The sequence below is a fragment of the Acipenser ruthenus genome, chromosome 5, assembly GCF_902713425.1.
Source record: "Acipenser ruthenus chromosome 5, fAciRut3.2 maternal haplotype, whole genome shotgun sequence".
NCBI classification, from domain to species: domain Eukaryota; kingdom Metazoa; phylum Chordata; class Actinopteri; order Acipenseriformes; family Acipenseridae; genus Acipenser; species Acipenser ruthenus.
The window spans coordinates 23,167,151-23,186,913 of record NC_081193.1 but is presented as its reverse complement, the minus strand read 5'-3'; the positions used below and the strand labels follow the sequence as shown (position 1 = coordinate 23,186,913).

At 39.0% G+C, this 19,763-nt stretch overlaps 1 protein-coding gene across 2 annotated transcripts; it reads right to left on the bottom strand.

Annotated features, from left to right (window-relative positions):
- Positions 1-957: 957 nt before the first annotated feature.
- LOC117402630 (leucine-rich repeat-containing protein 73-like) lies at positions 958-16,807 on the bottom strand. 2 transcript variants are annotated; one of them, XM_034003966.3, is made up of 6 exons: positions 15,616-16,805; positions 14,004-14,164; positions 10,764-10,886; positions 2,569-2,669; positions 1,365-1,575; positions 958-1,126 (listed from the first exon to the last, which is right to left on the bottom strand). In XM_034003966.3, the coding sequence occupies exons 1-6, from the start codon at positions 15,885-15,887 to the stop codon at positions 1,056-1,058; spliced, it is 939 nt and encodes a 312-aa protein (XP_033859857.2). In that variant the 5' UTR covers positions 15,888-16,805; the 3' UTR covers positions 958-1,055. The 2 variants fall into 2 exon arrangements, with proteins under 2 accessions (XP_033859857.2, XP_058879826.1); XM_059023843.1 differs by lacking the exon at positions 2,569-2,669 and having other exon boundaries at positions 1,365-1,592; positions 15,616-16,807.
- Positions 16,808-19,763: the final 2,956 nt, after the last annotated feature.

Genomic DNA, 19,763 nt, shown 5'->3' with positions numbered 1-19,763 from the left:
AACCCAGAAGAATGTGCCCGTAGGGATTTCCTTGTGGAAGACAGCAAAGGAAAGCAGGTACAACTTAAGTGTGCAAGTACTGTCAAGTTACTATACATGTTTTGACACAAAAAAATAAAATAAATAAACGCTCAAGCATTTTGGAAAGTAACCGAAAATGCTCATTTTATACAGTATATCAAAAACGAAAGCCCCGAAAAAACCGATTGACATAAAACTCAAAAATAGCTAGAAATAAGCACCGAAAAAAAAAAATTATTAAAACCTGAAAAACAGAAGCCCTAAGTATATATAAAGAATGTCAGCTCTAGTTATATGGCCCTGTCTATTCGTTTATTCGACCTTTATTCGTCGAATAAACGAATGCATTTGTTTTGTGTGTGAATTAGATAATGAGGACTAATAAGTTTTGTTTGTCCTCTAATGCAGCTTAATTAATTTTAGTGGTGTTTTAGGAAAATTAGATTTATACATGTGAATTTAGTTTAAGAAAATGGGAAAATATTCTTATGCAATTCAGCCTTAATATTTACTTGTGTGCGTAAATTCAACATTTCAGCATTTTTTAATTAAAAAAAAACACAAGTTCTTCGGCTTAAAAAAAAAAAAGATTTTGATCTTGAAACAAAATATACTACTCTTAAAATATAATTATCTGGAATCAATCCCTCAAATTTTGAGCTCTCCCTTCAGTTCCTGTTTGGTAGCACACGACAACAAAGCGCTTAATCCTGAGCTCTGCACTAAAGCTGAGGATTAGCTAGTCCCCAGCTTTGTTCCACTTCTTTTTTCGTTGCAAGTTAGTACGTAGCTGGGGATGATCCCGAGATAGTACCGTATTAGCTAGTCTGCAGCTTAGTCCACAGCTCCGTACTAAATCTGCAAGTTCATTACAATTGATCCTATGTGTTCAATCAAAACCTGTGCCTATTTATAACATTTGTCTAAATCTATGTACAAGTGCTAAAAGACCATGCAAAGTGATTGGTTGTTCGCTATCAGCTGACCGCATCATGCGACAGGCTACGGTGCAGTAGGGAGAGAGGATTCCTGGGTCACATCTCCGTTTCGGCCAATAGGCTGTCTCCGAGTCCTGACGTCACCAAGACCATGTGTGAACTTGAATCTGGGAGAGAGAAAGAGAGAGAGGGCTTTTGATTTTTTGTTTGATTAAAAAAAATTAGACCATACAAATGAGAAGACAGTTAAAGTGATAATATTTTAAAGATCATCCAGTAGTACAGCTGTCCAGGATTTATTACAATACACCACCCTGCCTGACCCCCACGAAAATGTGGCGGCCTTCCTCTCTATTGCACAGTGAGAAGATGAGGTTGAAGAAACCTGCAGGCCTGGTTCCTTACTGTTTTGGGCGACCCAGATGGTCTTCTCCCTCTCCCTCTCCCTCTCCCTACTCCCGGCGCCCCCCAGCGCCTCCCCCTCCTTTTCCTCCTCCTCCTCCCCCTCGGACAGAAGGTCTGAGATCTGCTGCTGCAGCTCCGTGCTGATGTTGTTCTCAGCCAGGATCAGCATCCGCAGGCACGTCGGGTAGTTCTCCACCATGTCCAGGAAGATCTGGGGAAAACAAACATCTGTTCACTGTTATTTTTTTATTTTATTTTTTTTTTTTTATTTAGAGTGCCCAATTATTTTACTCCTGATTTTCTCCCCAATTTAGAATGTCCAATAATTTTCCCCCTCACCGCAGCACTTCCCCACATAGCTCTGGAGAACCGAACATTCAGTGGGCGTCCTCCAAGCCCACAACCAAGCCAGCTTCCACTTCTACACCCAGGAACTCGAGAGCGCATGTCAGTGAGCTACCAGCGTTTGGAGGACAAAGGCCACTAGGCGCCAAAGCCAATGCCTTGCTGTATCTGGAATCCCCAGCAAAGATCGGCGACTTCGCACAGCCAGGACGCAAACCTGCACTCCCCTGGCTGTAGGACCCAACCAGCACACCACCCGTTCATTGGGTCGATTAAAAAAACACTGTAATAAACACGCTGTGTTATCAATACAAAACCTGGTAGGATTGCTGCCAGTGGTTTTGCAGAGAGATGAAATTGTATTGTTGAAGTAGCGTGGCTCTAGACAGGGGAACTCTGCTCAGACTCATTTGTTTCCACCAAAAATATTCTTGCTGACAGAGTGTTGAGACAGACTGTTTTGACAACAGACTAGGTAGCACCAATAAATCCAGCAATCTGACAATGTGCAAGTGGGTTACACACTGCGCAGGCTCAAACTGTTTCTAAAATGAACATCCAGATGTATGAAAATTGTATTCCAATGAAGAAAAGCTGAAACTGCCAGGATATCACGGTGACCTCACACACTGCTGGATCAGGATTAGATTTAATTGGGTGCCCCCCTGCGAATTACACACAGCCCAATCAAGGTCTGTGGAAATTCTTTGAAAATAAAGCCCACAGCACCATCTTCTGTTAGCAACTGGGTTAATTCTAAAAGAATGTGTTACACTAGCTTGTTTTGAATATACACACTATCAATGTGGTACACATACAGTCAACTAACCCACACAGAAAAAGCCACAGTAGTGCTGACCTGTGCAGACTGGTTGGTGAGGCCTGTTCCTTCAAGATCTAAAACCTCCAGTGTCCGGCTCGACGCCACGGCAACAGCCAGCATCCCGGCTATCTTGTCTCCTATAGAGCAACACGAACAGGAAACCCTTGGTATATTGTACCATACAATATTCAATTCCTGTTATACTGCAGACCTGGATCTGATCCCTTTTTAAACACACTTTCCAATTAAACCTATAACTATGTGCCTGATGGTGTTTACTGCTGCTTCAGACCCTAAAATGTTAACCATTTTAGTACATTACTAATTACTGCAGGTACTGTGGTGTTTCTCGCTGTACTGAATTTAACTGCTGCATACACAGTATTTTGCATTATAGTTCCATTTTCAAATAGACTTTCTAATGCAGACAGGAAAGGCAAACATGTTCTTAACTCTGCAGTGTCCCCCTATTGGCTTTTACACACAAAAACAAAAAACAGAAAATGTCATTGGTGTCTATTTAGTCTTCCATAGTTTAGCATGAAGTTTGTTTTTGTTGTTTTTTTTTTTTTAATTTTTTTTTTTTTTTAATGCTCTCTCATGTAACCTACCCTGTAAGCCAGATTTGCACTCTTTTGATTCTACATGCAGAAGCAGGAGGCCATCAATGATTTTCTGAAGCTCTCTCACAGCTCAGGAGGTGTACAGTGTGTTTCTCTGCTGGTATTTTCAGTTAAAGTACGTAAATATTTTTAAAAACCACAGGGAGCTAGCTTTCTAATAGGATTTCAGCTATGCAAAACGAATCATCAAATTTGAGAAACACATAATGCTGGTATGCTGCTTTCTGTGACTGTACTGAGAGCTAAATCGATTAAAAGCCTACAGCGCTAACATCGCTCTCTTTGATCTGACACAGAACCCGGTGTCATGGAAACCGATTAGGATGGCTCTTTCAATTGCAGCGCTACTGCTGTGAGGTCTCGTACAGTCAGGGAATTTCCACAGGAAGATGTAACAGCAATATTTTAACAGCAAGAGAACATTCAAAGAGGAGGTTAAATGTCTAAGAGACACAAATGGCAAAATCATAGACGAAGAAAAAAAAATAGCAAATATATTAAATGATTACTTTTCACAGGTTTTAACAAAGGAGGACACGGACAACATGCCCCACATGTCGACCTGTTCCTATCCAGTTTTAAATAACTTTAGCATAACAGAGGCAGAAGTGTTAAAGGGACTAGGAGCTCTTAAAATAAACAAATCCCCTGGGCCGGATGAGATCCTCCCAATAGTACTCAAACAAATGAAAGAAGTTATTTACAAACTGCTAACCAAGATCATGCAACAGTCTCTGACAGGGGTTGTACCGACAGACTGGAAAATTGCAAACTTAATACCGATCCACAAAAAGGGAGACAAAACCGAACCAGGTAACTACAGACCAGTAAGCCTGACTTCTATTATATGTAAATATATGGAAACTATAATGAGATCCAAAATGGAAAATTACCTATATGGTAACAATATCCTTGGAGACAGTCAGCATGGTTTTAGGAAAGGGAGATCGTGTCTAACTAACCTGCTTGATTTTTTTGAGTATGCAACATGGACAATGGATAATTGCAAAGCATACGGCATGGTTTATTTAGAGTGCCAGAAAGCTTTTGACAGTCCCGCATAAAAGATTAATTCTCAAACTGAACGCAGTAGGGATTCAAGGAAATGAATGCACATGGATTAGGGAGTGGTTAACGTAGAAAACAGAAAGCACTGATTAGAGGAGAAACCTCAAAATGGAGCGAGGTAACCAGTGGTGTACCACAGGGATCAGTATTAGATCCTCTGCTATTCCTAATCTACATTAATGATTTAGATTCTGGTATAGTAAACAAACTTGTTATATTTGCAGATGACACAAAAATAGGAGGAGTGGCAAACACTGTTGCAGCAACAAAGGTAATTCAAAATGATCTAGACAGCATTCAGAACTGGGCAGACACATGGCAAATGACATTTAATAGAGAAAAGTGTAATGTACTGCACACAGGCAATAAAAATGTGCATTATAAATATCATATGGGAGATACTGAAATTGAAGAAGAATCTATGAAAAAGACTTAGGAGTTTATGTTGACTCAGAAATGTCTTCATCTAGACAATGTGGGGAAGCTATAAAAAAGGCCAACAAGATGCTCGGATATATTGTGAGAAGTGTTGAATTTAAATCAAGGGAAGTAATGTTAAAACTTTACAATGCATTAATAAGACCTCACCTAGAACATTTTGTTCAGTTCTGGTCACCTCGTTACAAAAAGGATATTGCTGCTTTAGAAAGAGTGCAAAGAAGAGCAACCAGAATTATCCCGGGTTTAAAAGGCATGTCGAATGCAGACAGGCTAAAATAATTGAATCTATTCAGTCTTGAACAAAGAAGACTACGCGGTGATCTGATTCAAGCATTCAAAATCCTAAAAGGTATAGACAATGTCAACCCAGGGGACTTTTTTGACCTGAAAAAATAAACAAGGACCAGGGGTCACAAATGGAGATTAGATAAAGGGGCATTCAGAACAGAAAATAGGAGGCACTTTTTTACACAGAGAATTGTGAGGGTCTGGAACCAACTCCCCAGTAATGTTGTTGAAGCTGACACCCTGGGATCCTTCAAGAAGCTGCTTGATGAGATTCTGCGATCAAATTTAAAAGGGTCAAAGTCACTTCCAAAATGAATATAGTGCTGACACAGGCATGTCCGTGTGGCAAGGGTTAAACGGCAAACCTGAAAATGCCTTCTCGGGTCTACGGAGGGATAACAATCTTAAACAGCTCTGTAATTTACAAAATGTTTAATAAAGAATGCACTGTATTATAGGGATCATAAAGTGATTTGCTTTTTAAAAAAAAGTTTTTTTTTTATCATTTATCGTATCTGTATGCATTGTAAACCACTGTAATTTAATATTATACAGAAGTATAATACTGTAACGATCTATGCATTTGTGTTGTACTATAATTCCCGTTGTAATTGTGTTCCCTTCCTGCTCTGTATTTCCCACCGCTTGCTTTGTTTACCTCTTGTCTGTAATCCTGGCCTGCGCGTGGACATGGTCTGTGTCTCCTCTGTGATTGGTCCTCTGTCTGTCCGTGTCAGTCGTGCTGTGCGTGGTCTGTGTCTTCCCTGTGATTGGTCCTATCTGTGAGTCACTGTGTGTGCACGTGTTCCGTGTGTTCCCATTGGCCTGAAGTGTGCGGTGGAGGACCAACGGGATGTGTAAGCTCTGGTACCCTATTAGAATAAAGGGGTGGAGCTAAAGTTATAAGAAGGCACTGCACCGCTATTTTAGGGCTGCTATTGTTGTTCTGGTTGCCATGGTTCCTGTATCCTGTGTGTGTAACCCGAGAAGCTGACAGAGTTGTGGACTCTATGTATGGAGAAATGTATGCTGAATAAAGCTTTGAAAAGGAACAAGTCTCCTGTTTTCTGCCTTTCTTGCTGAAACGCTACAACATTAATATGATAACACCGTGTAACAATTTTTTTTTTTTTTTGGTTCCTGGGTAGTAAGTGTTATTTCCTAATTGCTTATGCCTCAAAAGTATAGAAAATGGCTATTATTCCCCACAAACTTTGCTTTTGTGACCAGGACAGTGATATTTTGAAATTTACCTATTTTCCAGAACATTCCAGATAGATTCAGTGCTGAGTAAACTCGGAGTAACTTCTAGAACTTTCCAGCAATATAAATAGTAGTATAAATACAGGGGCCTTAAGCCCACCAGTTCAGTTTAGTTCCAGCTGCCAAAGTGGATACATATCTGCATTTTTCTGAGATGGCATCAAGAGGCTGCAAGCATCCGGCAGACACATTTTGAGACTTCAAAATGGTGGCATTCCTGATGGGTCTCCAAGGCGGTTTTACCAAGTTTCCCTGCTATCTTTGCCTGTGGGACAGCAGGGACACCAAGGCGCACTACCACAGGCGGGACTGGCCACAGCGGACCGAGTTCTCTGTGGGGAGGAACAACGTCAAGTGGGAGCCACTGGTGGACCCCCGGAAGGTGCTGATGCCACCACTGCACATCAAATTGGGCCTTATGAAACAATTTGTCACAGCTCTAGATAAGGAGTCGGCAGCCTTCAAGTACCTTCAAGACTTCTTCCCTAAGCTGTCTGAGGCAAAGGTCAAAGCCGGTGTCTTCGTCGGACCACAGATAAAGAAGATCCTGGAGTGCAATGAATTCCCCAAGAAGCTCACTAGTAAGGAGAAAGCGGCTTGGAACAGCTTTGTCGCAGTGCTTCGGGGCTTCCTGGGAAATCACAAGGCCGAAAACTATGTGGAGCTGGTTGAGACTCTGGTGAAGAACTACGGCACAATGGGCTGTAGGATATCCCTACATTTGGGGGCTGATTTGTGAAAGTGATTTACAATATAATCGTAAATCTCGAAAAACTACTCACTTCTAAATCTTTTGTAGTCATTTTTGTATTACTTTAGTATAAATACATGTTAATTTGGATTCGTATGTTGTTTTTTTTCTGACTTTATGTGAACGAAAAGACACAAATTCGCCTGTTTTCTCATTGGAAATAGGTAAATTTCAAAATATCACTGTCCTGGTCACAAAAGCAAAGTTTGTGGGGAATAATAGCCATTTTCTATACTTTTGAGGCATAAGCAATTAGGAAATAACACTTACTACCCAGGAACAAAAATTGTGTTACATAGTGTAATTACAGACACAAAATCAAGTCTACTTGTCTACAGTGAAAATGTATACAGTTTAAACAGTAAACAACCCTTTACAGAAAATGTAACAGACTGACGACCTTAAGCATTACAGTCACACTTTTACCCTCACTGGGCTGTCGTTGCACTTTACTGCATTGTTTTTTCTACAGCATGCCAAAACTGTATCACCTTTTAAAAGAGATAAGCCTATCCTCCATCTCAAACGTAGCTGTTCAAAGACAATCGAGTCGCTAAATTTAGAAGTTGCAAAAAATCAAAAAATGAGTGTCCTACTTCAATGTGTGAGAGTAGATGCATGCTCCAAGAGAATTCTGAATGCAGCAGCTGTTTTCTGATTCTTCTTAGATACCCCGTAAGACAGCACACACTGTTTGACATCATGCTAGAACTGCATTACTGCTGTGAGAATCCTAGAACTACAGGGCTTTCTGCCTTAGGGCTTGGTGTGTGATTATATATATATATATATATATATATATACATATATATATATATATACACACACACACACACCATATACAGGTTTGTGTTCAGATTTATTTTTCATTTTGTTAAATATTTTGTTTACTGTAGCTAATCGGATTTGTAACCAATGTGTGTGTAATGCATTGTACTTACTAAGTGAAACACTTTTTATTTTACGTTTTGTAACTGTTTTGTTTTTTAAGTGACAGCAGTAGCAGTACATTGAAAATCGATTGAAAATGCAGAAGCAAAGGACTTGGATAGTTTTTTTTTTTCTTCCAAAGGGACAGTATGAAGGTAGCACTAACACAACACATGTGTTTTATTCTTCATTTAATTTTGGTTTAATAAGGTAATATAGTTAATTCACTTGTAAAACAAATACTGTCTTTTTATTTCTGCTGTGTACCTTTTGTAGCATAACTTAGCATGTGTTGATTAAAGTTCTTTCTCATATAAACACTCACAATAATACAGCACAACATACATGACCAGCTATATTAACAATGTATGTATTTATAGTAAAGCTCAGTCATGATAATGACTTCAGATATAACAACTGCTACAAAACCTAGGAAAAAAGGAGATTGCTCTGGGTTGTCAGAGCTTATTAACCCAAAATATTCTCCTTGGCTCCACTCACCACAGGCTAAGCACCCACCTAGTACTTATTTCTAGAGCCACCCCTCAGTCTAACTTTCAGTAATTTAATAGAACTTAACTCTAGTTGTGTGTGGGAATACATTATTATTATTATTATTATTATTATTATTATTATTATTATTATTATTATTATTATTTATTTCTTAGCAGACGCCCTTATCCAGGGTGACTTACAATTGTCACATTATTTTTACATACAATTACATTATTTTTTTACACAATTACCCATTCATACAGTTGGGTTTTTACTGGAGCAATCGAGGTAAAGTACCTTGCTCAAGGATACAGCAGCAGTGTTCCCCTCCTGGGATTGAACCCACAACCCTCCGGTCAAGAGTCCAGAGCCCTAACCACTACTCCACACTGCTGCCCCGCATACTGGTGAGCTTGTGTTTCAAGATGAAAATGCTATTTTTCCTTCACAGAAATACTATAGTTTATATATTTTAGGGGCATCCACCTACACAGAACAATCCATTATGAGCAGGTCTTTTTAAAAGCTTTTATATGAATAATTGAATAGATTGTAAATGTGCTGGTACATTCACCTTTTAAAAACAGCAGACAGGGTTTGTTTTCTGTTACTGTTTGCACTGAAACCAAATGTATACGGTTTAGAGCTACTGTACATAAATAGCTTTTAAACAGCCTGATGTGTTGGAGGCTTACTTGTTTGCGTATCCCGCTTAGAAACGTCACACATCCTCTATGTAATTCAGCATATTCCTATTGGTAATGTGGCCTTTATTCCATTGCATACCCTTATTTACTCTTAAATAACAATCTACAGGGACGGTTTCAAGTTGATTGCATGGGTATGTATATACTGGTGTATATATATATATATATATATAAGACAGCAGGGAGGGGGTTAATATCTTCCCTGCACAAAACATGTGCGTAGGCACATTCTGTGTAATTGTTTGATTTAGTTTATTGTTAATTATCCCCTGCACCTGGTGGTAATTGTAATTTAGAACCAGGTGCAGGGTATTTACGAGAAGCAGTCAGTCTAGACTGCTGAGTAGAAGGAAGCAGAAGGCGGTGTGCTCTGTTTCCGAGCAGTCACCATTGTGAGTACTGTGTTGATACTGGATGTTTTGATTTATGCCAGGTAAAGGGACCTGCATACTGTGTAGTTAGCACTCTGAAGGAGCCAGGTGTTTTGGTTTTTGTTTATTTTGGTGAATTAAATATACCGCGTCGGTGTTTAAAATCCATTTCCTGTGTCCTGGGTCTGTTTTTAAAAGGGCAACGAACTGTAAGTGGTGAGGCTCGTTTACAATATGTTATATTATATGTTTGTGCGTCTATATACATACTGCAGCATACCAAGCAGATGTAAAGTGATGAATTTTGTACTGGCATAGAACAAACCATGATACATTTAAAACAAATGTAGAGCATCCGTATGCACCGATCAACTCAGAAACAAGGAAGTAATCTGTTAATCCACGTACAGGATGAAGATGAATTAATTAGTCTACTGTCATCTCTCAGCTCTCCTTCTCCTTTCTAGAATGATACATATTAAAGTATTTCACGGGCCTAAAATACCTGTCCACATTCTTCATCGTTACTGTCTGCAGCTCTTATTAGAACTGTCCTTGGTTGAATTAGATGACCAAGTAAGGGGGGGATTTGATCCCTGTTCTATGCTTTAAATGAAGGACTTTTTGAATATTAGCAGAAGTTGTGAATTTTGTTAACACGTTGGCTTACAGGAGTGTTAAACACATGTCTGCTTGCTTCTCTCTCTCGTATTATCTATATATATACTTTCAAGAGGGATAAAGAAGTAGCCAACAGCCAGTAGTTCCTGAAGAGAATCAACTATAAACCCACAAATCTACAGTCTAACTAGGGGACATTTAGAGATGTATAAAACATCTGTATAAACGAACTCCTGGACACACACATTTCCAGTACGCATAATCTAGGTCAGGCCTGGGTGATTACACACATATTGGCATGTAGAAGGGTTAAAATCAGGACACTTTCCCAGATGTTTGCATATTACCAGCACTCTACACCCGTTTTACATTAAAATGACTCCAGCTTTATTATTTCGATACCTGATTTGGGGGATGTATATAATGTTTAAGTCAAACATCCGTGAATATCTATTGTCCTAGTGGGGAGAAAAAAAAAACAAACTCATTTTAGTACTACAGTAATCATGAAAAAGTTACTGCCCGCCGAGTGTGATGGTGTTTTTTGGAAGTGAACACCTGTCTGCTCCCAGTGTTGGCTGGATTCAAACTGGTAACCGAGCTTAATGATTCATTGCCATACCTCTGAGGAAGTCATTCTGCAGAAGGAAGCTCTCCTGTAACATCCTCTTACCTAAGGGGTTGTAGTCCAGGTTTAAAACCCGCAGCTGGGAGCTGTGGGCTACAGCAATGGCCAGCCGGGCCCAGCCTTTGGAAGTGACGGCAGGGTTTGCGCTCAGGGTCAACTCCTTTAGTCCTGTGGAAGAGACAGAATGGTGTTCTCACTCTTAGCATCAATTCGGCCAGAATTAAATCTTTAAATCTTTTGAAATTGGTTCTATGGCAATATGATGAGTACTGCAGCTCTGGAGATCTAAACTCAGACAGTCCTTACAGAAAAAATGTGAAAAACATTGTGCTACCATTTTCATACCAGTGTAGTACCCTGAATGAACCCTTGTGGAACCACTGCAATGACACTACGAGCAACACCTTGAGCTGATCAAATACTGCACAGCGGTACTGACACTGTGCATGGCTGTGGATTTCAACTTCCGACATGATGCCCTGTCCAAAGGTCCTGTCACAGAGTTTGAAACAGCATTACTTTTACGGTACTTTATTTGTAACCATATGTTCTCCTGCTGCGTGTGTGCAGCATTCTCTCATTGACTTTCATCGGTTTCCTTACAAGACCCACATGAAAAGCAATGCAGGGAGCTCACATCGTCAGACCGACTTTCTTTTTTCTTCCAATTTAATGAGCCTGTTAGACCAGGCCGGACAAGACACCACAGGGCTGAGATGTTTGAGATTTCTAATGCTCTTATTATTGAACATTTTTGTAAATCCCTTTTCAGAATCATTCACGTTCACAGCAATCTTATTGTGTATGTGTGTAATTATGCACACAAGTTATGTAATACATAGCAGGGCCCTTTACTAACTGAATTCCCTCAGCAATAATGAGAGGGCACAATGCATACACATTACAGTATTTTTAACCACTTATATTTCATACACGTGTAGCGGGTGGGATGAAACATACATGCACCTGAAGGTAATGGAACACTAATTATTGTTAATCAATTAATTAATTAAATGTAATTAATTAATTCTCGGACCAAATAAAAGCCACTCACTTCAGCTGTATTGGACAAGCTTTCCTTTCGGGTCTGTGTGTGTTTCTTGTAAGCAGCCGTCACTTATTTTTCTGTTTTGAAATATATTCTTTATTTGTTTAATTGTTGTAAGAAACGGTGGTTGGCACAACACGTCGCGAAGGAACCTGGATCATTGTTTAGATTCTACAAGCAACAGGCCTGGTCTGCAATTAAGAGATAATCTACAAGGGGAATAGATATATTTTGTTTGTATTTTAACTGTTGTTTTTTGGACTTTTTATAGGCTATCAGACCGTATCGAGTTTACACTGGGAAGGGAAAGCTTGGTTGCCAGTGCCTCTCCCTCAGTTGTTTTAGATGTCTAACGACATGAATTCCGGAATATGCATGAACAGTTGCAGTCATTGAGAGTAGAAAATGACAGCAGTGCACAGTCCTCCAGTACCATAGTAGAGCATATAGTGTATGTCCCTTTTGTTTCTTTTTGTGTTGTATACAGTCTTGCATTTATTATTATTTATTTCTTAGCAGACGCCCTTATCCAGTGTAACACAAGCATATCACCTGTCTGCAAATGTGCAATGCTGACATCATTTTATCTCATTCTTTATTAACATCGCTAAAATGCTGTTCTTTTGGCAGTGTAACTACTACTCTTTGAATACCAGATACTATTTAAAACTCACACAAGTAATCAATATCGTGCTATCTCTCTTTTATACTCGGCAGTCTCTGGCAGTAACTGCGCCCGGGATCACATTAACATGTGATTTAATTTAATTTGTCTATTTACTTTTGAAGCATTATAGTATTGGTTATTTGTGTTTGTTGTGAAATCCTGCATGCACTGTTTTTGGTTTATTTATTGTTTGTGTTTCTTGTGATATCCTTTATGCAATGAGTTTTGGGGTTTTATTTTCTTAATTTGTGTATTTTCATTTATTTAGGAATCCCAGGCACTCTTGCTGCCACAGATGCTGGGAACCTTTGAATTGCAGTACTGTGTATTGATCTTATTGTGTGTATTCCTATCAGAGTGTCAAGACTGTCCACCCCACCCCACCCCAGTGGAAACCAGTGGTACTGCAGCTGCCTGTTCCCAATCTGATGCAAACTGTCTTGCAATTTAGTTTAAATTATTTATTGTTAAAGTTTTCCAGTATTTTAATTAACATTCTTTGTATTTTTATATCTTATACCTGCCTCCTTGGTTTTAATTTATTTGAGAAGGGCTTGAGTGGGGAACCTTAATTTATCTCTTTGGGGGATCTAACTTTCTGCATTGAACTTAATTGTTAACAGTGCAGTTACCATTTTGAAATTGGTACTTTGGGGCTCCTCGTTCCTGGCAAATTTAAGATGTGGCGTAGTCAAGCTTTTGGTTTACTTACTAAATAACAATAATAAGCCCCCGCCGCACACGGTTTTGTAAATAATACTTCTATAGAATAAAGACAAAGCATTCAGATGGGTGTTCCAAGGACACAGGTATTCGGGTTGGTACCAAACTTGCCAGCCGCATTAGTTTCGGCACCCAGATTTCAGACTGCATCGCATTGCAGCTGTGAAACCTAATAATCAGTTCAAGGTGTCTTGGATACAGTATACAGTATAACACAAGTATATCACCGGTCTGCAAATGTGCAATGCTGACATCATGTTATCTCATTCTTCACTTACTATACACTTGTTGGCAGTAGGTTTTTTTTCAGCAGAAAATGACAGCTATGAAAATCAACTGCATTTTTTTCATAATGAGTAAAAGGGCTGAATATCTTGTATACCGAGATCCTTTCCTGTCACACAGTCTACAAGTCTGTAGTTTAACAGTTGGCTATACAATTCGGTTTTAATGTATCTATTGGAAAATCAGCAAAAACAAGATATTTGGCAACGAGCATTACATTACACAAAGAAACATGAAGACGCTGATTTCCTGTCATAACATTTGGCTCAGATTCTACGAAGTTTCTTATTAGCCCTGCTACATTCTGTATATTATGATGAAACAGTTAAAGTTATGGATTAGTAACACTACACAACCAAACTTCTTGTTAATCCATGAACGACATCTTTAAATCTTATCAATCCATCAGGTACCAATGCTTAAGTCCTTGCACAACCCTGGGGCAATCAAGTCTGAATCGGTCTCCACAATGACCCTCATGGGTCTGTTTTACCTGGATCTCAATGAAAAGTGACCCGAGTGCTTTTCAGTCCGTGCTCGTGAGAGGTGCTCCCCTATTTACCTGATTTGGCTCCATCTGGTGGTAGCATCCCACAGATGAGCTGGAGCCCTTCGTCCCCCAGCATGCAGTCCCCGAGGTCGAGCGAGACGAGGGAGGGGTGAGTGGACAGCGCTGGGTTCAGACAGGTGAGCCCCGCGTCAGTCAGGGGGCTTCCATGGAGACTGCAGTGGAAACAAAAACCTTCACCTTTAAATCTTTATCTGTTGTACTTGCAATGCCCCTGTCCTCAATGTGTTTAAAGAAATATTCATAAAAAACATGAACAAATGAAAAACAAACTCAACTTCCCAAAGCCATAATAATGCTAGAATATATATATATATATTAGTAATGTCTTGATTTGCCTAATTGTCAGTCTGGGTGCATAGCCTGGCACACTTTGCATCATGTTAGTATTCTTGAGGTCACGCTGAGCTGCGAATGAGTTATTGTCAATACCAAGGCAGTGCTCAGAGCCCCAGCAGAGACATTCAGAGCCACACACTCCCAGTGTTGCTGAAGCCAAGACATTACGAATGACCAGACTTAATCTTAGGCCCTTCATACCCCAGTATGATTAATTTCAAGTCAAATCCTATCGTTTGTCTTTCATTTGTATCTGGACATTCTCTATGCTCAACTACCTAAAAGCCTCAGATCTCTGCTAAATTGTCCTGGTGTACACAGAATGTTTATTTCTAAAGCTTAAGACTTTAAAGTGTTCACCTTTGCACGATTGAGTCAAATACAGAACCAGCAGCTTTTGATGCATTTTCCCTTTGCTTTATACATTGTGAAAATAAAGTGTTAAAATGACCCTATTTCAGCACAGAGCTCGTGTAAGAATGGGGACAGTGCAAGTTTGCGTAAAATAGAACACAGTTGTTTAGAGAATAAAATAAAAGTACGTGTATTACACAAAACAACCAAATACAATTTTCCTTGTGTTACTAAGACACAAGGATTGTATTAAGTTTGTACATATTGTACTAGTTTTATTTATTTAACTTATTTTGTATTATAATAATGTGGTTTAATAATATATTTTAACTAGTGTCATTGAATTCATACAAATATTTTGTAGTGCTTTGAATAAGCTTTTTAAAATATGAATCAATGGTTTAGATGTTGCTATTTTATCTGTATAACACATGTTATTGTTTGTTTATAAGGCACAGTAATTTTAACAATGACATGTATTTGGCTCTTTGTTCTACATACATTGTAAACTTTAATTGCTTGTATGTGTTCTATAGCACATGTATTACTTGTTTATAAACAATACAAAACAAATAGTAAGGTCGTTTTACAGTATTGGTATATCTTAATTTCACTGTATATTTTAGTTTTTGTTCATGTTTAATTTCTTTTAAAATCAAAAATAGAACAGGAAATCAAAAGGGTACATAAAAAATTACATTGTACAGAATAAACCATGTCTTAACACTTGAATCATATAAACATGTGCTCAAACAAGTTTTAAACAGTGAACTAAACATAGCCAGGTAACACAAAGTAGAAATGGATGACACTAATGACCAGCGGTGTTAGTTTATTATTTTGAATAAATCACTTGACTTACCTGCATTGATTATTTATTTATTATTATTTTTTAAATGCAATAAAAACTCACAATAAAGTCTGGACCGATCTGTTGGTGGTCAGCGCCTCGGCGAGCTGTTTGACCCTGCAGATGTTGGACACCACCCCCAGATTGAGGTTCAGTTGAGCCAGCGCGTGGCACTGGGCGACACCGCCGCACACCCGCCCGAAATCTCGGTCCGAAAGCTGGCAAGCCCGCACCGACAGGAGCCGCACGCTGTTTTCCTTCAAGCTGTCGCAGATATCTTTAATCTCACCTCCAGAAAGGGCTTCACCTGTGATCTGAATTGAGCCTGGCAGCATGTTTCACTGTCGTATATTAAATTAGGAAATTAAGTAAAGAGCGAGTGGTAAAAGCACTCATCCGAGTATCAACTGCTCACAGGCTCTCAAATCTTAATCAATGCAGCAGAACCTCGTTAATCCCTACTTATTTTTTTAATTTGAAAATGGGCAATACTGTTAAGGCTACTACTACTCGTCCATTTTTAAAGGCTATCTGTGACGCTGCAAATAAACAAGCTTCAATTGGGAATTAATTAGATACGTATTATGCATCACAATAATTAGTTTTTAAATAGTTAAATAGCCACCGCGCTGGAATTCTAGCTGCTCATTTAAATAAATAAATACAAAGAAATCCGGTTATTTTCCTCATTGCGATCAATACAAAAAATACAACTGCTGACTGCAACTTAACAATGATGTATTATCTATACTGTTATTATTATAATTTAAAAATGTGTAATAATATACACCCGTTGTCTTAATAATACGCGTCTTTTCTCGCTCTGCAGTGACCCTATCTTATTTATTTACCGTCCCGACATTTTTACAATACAGTAAACAGTTAGCATTCTTGTCATGTTTTAGTTCTCTGGCTCCGGTTTTCACAGCATTGAAAGCTTTGCAGAATAAGCCAAGGTTTGTTTGCATCCTATGCAGGGGTCGGTTACTATGGACACAGCAGCGTCAGTGTCACCCTGCTTTTTATAGCAACACACAGCATTAAAAAAAAAAAAAAAAAATCTAATTCTGAAAATTCTCACAGCCACGAAATCTTCATCAGCAGCAGGTGATCTGCACCGAAACTAACAGTCTGCACGATAACCCTTTCATCAGTGGCTAGGCTGCCTTAAGCATATAGATTATTATCCAGTATATTACAGGTGGCAGGTCTATCTATGTATGCGAGTTCCTTGGCTCGTTCCAGCGCTGCCTGCCTGCCTGAAAAGAAGGATGAGCTGTAAGACAGAGCAATAGATCGAACAATTGCACCAAGGGAGCAAGTCGTGCTTTGAAGCAATCAGGCGCGATTAGTTTTGTCTGTTTTAGCAGTAACTTGACTTACAGTAAGTTGCAGACCAGCTAAGACTAGAGTGTTGGAGACAGTTCTTTAACTGGATGTGTTATATATCATATGTTTGATTAGCCCCTTTGCTAATTGCCAAACACACGTATGCATAGGAAATAATTCTAAAAAAAGTAAACCTGGTATTGGTTTGATTATTTCAATCTGTCTGTACCGCAAGTGTCAAATATTGTACTGTATGTAACCAGTTATTATTGTTTGTATTGGATACTGTAAGGACAAGGCAGACGAACTGGTGAGGTGGTGGGGGGCACTTGCTACGAAGATTCTCTAACACGCACAGCAAGCCCAGGTTATTAAATTCAGAGTCCCCTTCGCACGGACAACGGGCCTGCAGCCAGTCACAGACATGCATTTGCAGGAGAGCCCCCTTGGGGGTTGATGGACTGTATGGGTGCACTGAGATAATGGGTGGTGGGACAGGAATGCATGGCTCTGATTGGGGGAGCAAATATGTGAGGGGTATGTTAGCCTGGCAAAGGGAGGGGCTGTGTGTAGAATGTGAGTTTGGGGCCGTGAAAGACAACCTGTTTTGTTTTTACTGAGTCAGATACAAGAAGACGGTTCGCTTTGTGTGTGTTAAGTATTACGCTATCTTGAGACAAGTATACATGTATGTGAATAACATCTCAAGACACGCCTTTAGTTATGTCTGACGAATATTTTACTATACATTATCTAGGGTTTTACTACAATATCCCTCTATATCACCATGAAAACTACATTCATATTTAAGTGGAATCAAATGTTACACTGTACATATGAATATGTATTCTACAGTAATCTCAGAATTCTGGCTATAAATATGATTCATGTGACATATGACTTAGGGGGGTGATGCAAGGATATGTGCAAAATGATTTGCGGGTGCAAAACCCCCATAATGCTGCCGTAAATCATGTTTAGCTGCAGTAAAGTCAGATTTTACCGGCCGCTAAAAATGCGGCACATGTAAAGAATGGTGTTCACCTGGTGTTCTGCACCCGCTATCATTAATCCATTACAATTATATTTCAATGCATTCAAATGAAGAAAAGAGCATGAATTGGACGTGATCTGGATACTAAGCGGATGGAAACATTATATGGTGATGTAAGCATTTTGCCTTGCACCTAGGCAATTGCTGACCCTCCAAAACATATTTTTTTTGGTTTGTGTTTTTGTGCTCCACAAATGTTATACAGCGACTACTGCTCACTGTACTCCTAACTCTGCAAGTACGGCCACTAAATAGACTGATGCGCTCATTGAGACCCTCATTATCATAATTGAGGATCATTATTTGTGCGTGATGAGTAATTTGCATTGTAAAATAATTGCCTGGCCACAATGCAATTAGAATTTTGCATCCGCAATTATTTCCACTACGCCTACACTTACATCTACTTACATCTACCCCTTAATGTTTTTATTAAACTTTTGTTCAATTCAATGTTATCATATATCAGTACCTGATTAACATGCAAAAACAAAACAGACAACTCTTGTTGAAAATAAAAATACTTCCCTTTATTTTAAAAGTTACAAAAATATGAAGTAGATTGTATTAGATTGTAATAATTAGTTTTCAATGTATAATAAAGTATTATACTAGGTATGTTTAAGAAAAATTAATCATATATTCAGATGTAACTAGGATTCTAAATATTCAAACATGTAGTAATTCATTCATATATTTTATCATGAAATAATTCAACATAGGTTACGGGTTAACATAATTACATCATACACAACTTAAACATAATTAATCTTGCAATCTATATATGCGCCAAGGAAATTCATAACTTGTTTAGTTACCCATCTTTATAGTTAAGGTGACCATATGGCTCCGTGTTCAGTGGGACAGTTTAGGATAATTCCGGCTTTTCAACTCACAACCCAACGCATTTTGGCAAGCGTGGTCCTGCTTCTCTTAAAGGAAAGAATGGTACCTGAGACAGGTAAAAAGTACCAGAATGCATTGGGTTGTGAGTTGAAAAGCCTGAACTGTCCCAAACTGCCCCGCTGAAAATGGAACCATATGGTCACCTTACTTATATGTGAAGAAATGGAACAGCCTCGAATGAAGGATTAGTTGACTTTTTATGCTTGTTTAAAAGTGTTTCAGTTTTAAAACTTGAGATCCGAGAGATTTGAAGAAAGACAAGATGGCATCTTCTCCACGCTAGGTGAGAAGGAGATCTTTACCGGAGGCTCCAGCCCTGTAGCTCCAGCCTTGTAGTTGCGCAGCTCCTGTGTCGCATCATCATTCTATGCTTCATTTTACTTGTTTTCAGCTCTTGAACATTTGCATATTTCAAGTTAGCTGTAACATTTGATAAGTAACTTGAACTGCAACTGTTTAAGAGCTGAAAACAACTAAAAAGGTCTAATTAAGCAAATTATTAGTTCAATTAAGGGTCTAGTTAAGTAACTGAGAGCTCGGTTGGCATGAAAACCAGCAGCCACAGGGGTTCCCCAGGACCGAGTTTGAGAAGCCCTGGTTAAACTATCAGGAATAGATAAAGGAAATGTTGACTAATACAATACAATAAGATGTATTTAAAGTTGTTGAAGGGCACTGGTCTCTTAAACTCAGAAGTTCTTCTAAACCCCAATGCATAACTATATATTGATGGGGCAGCAGTGTGGAGTAGTGGTTAGGGCTCTGGACTCCTGATCGGAGGGTTGTGGGTTCAATCCCAGCTGGGGGACACTGCTGCTGTACCCTTGAGCAAGGTACTTTACCTAGATTGCTCCTGTAAACACCCAACTGTATAAATGGGTAATTGTATGTAAAAAAATAATGTGATATGTGAAATAATGTA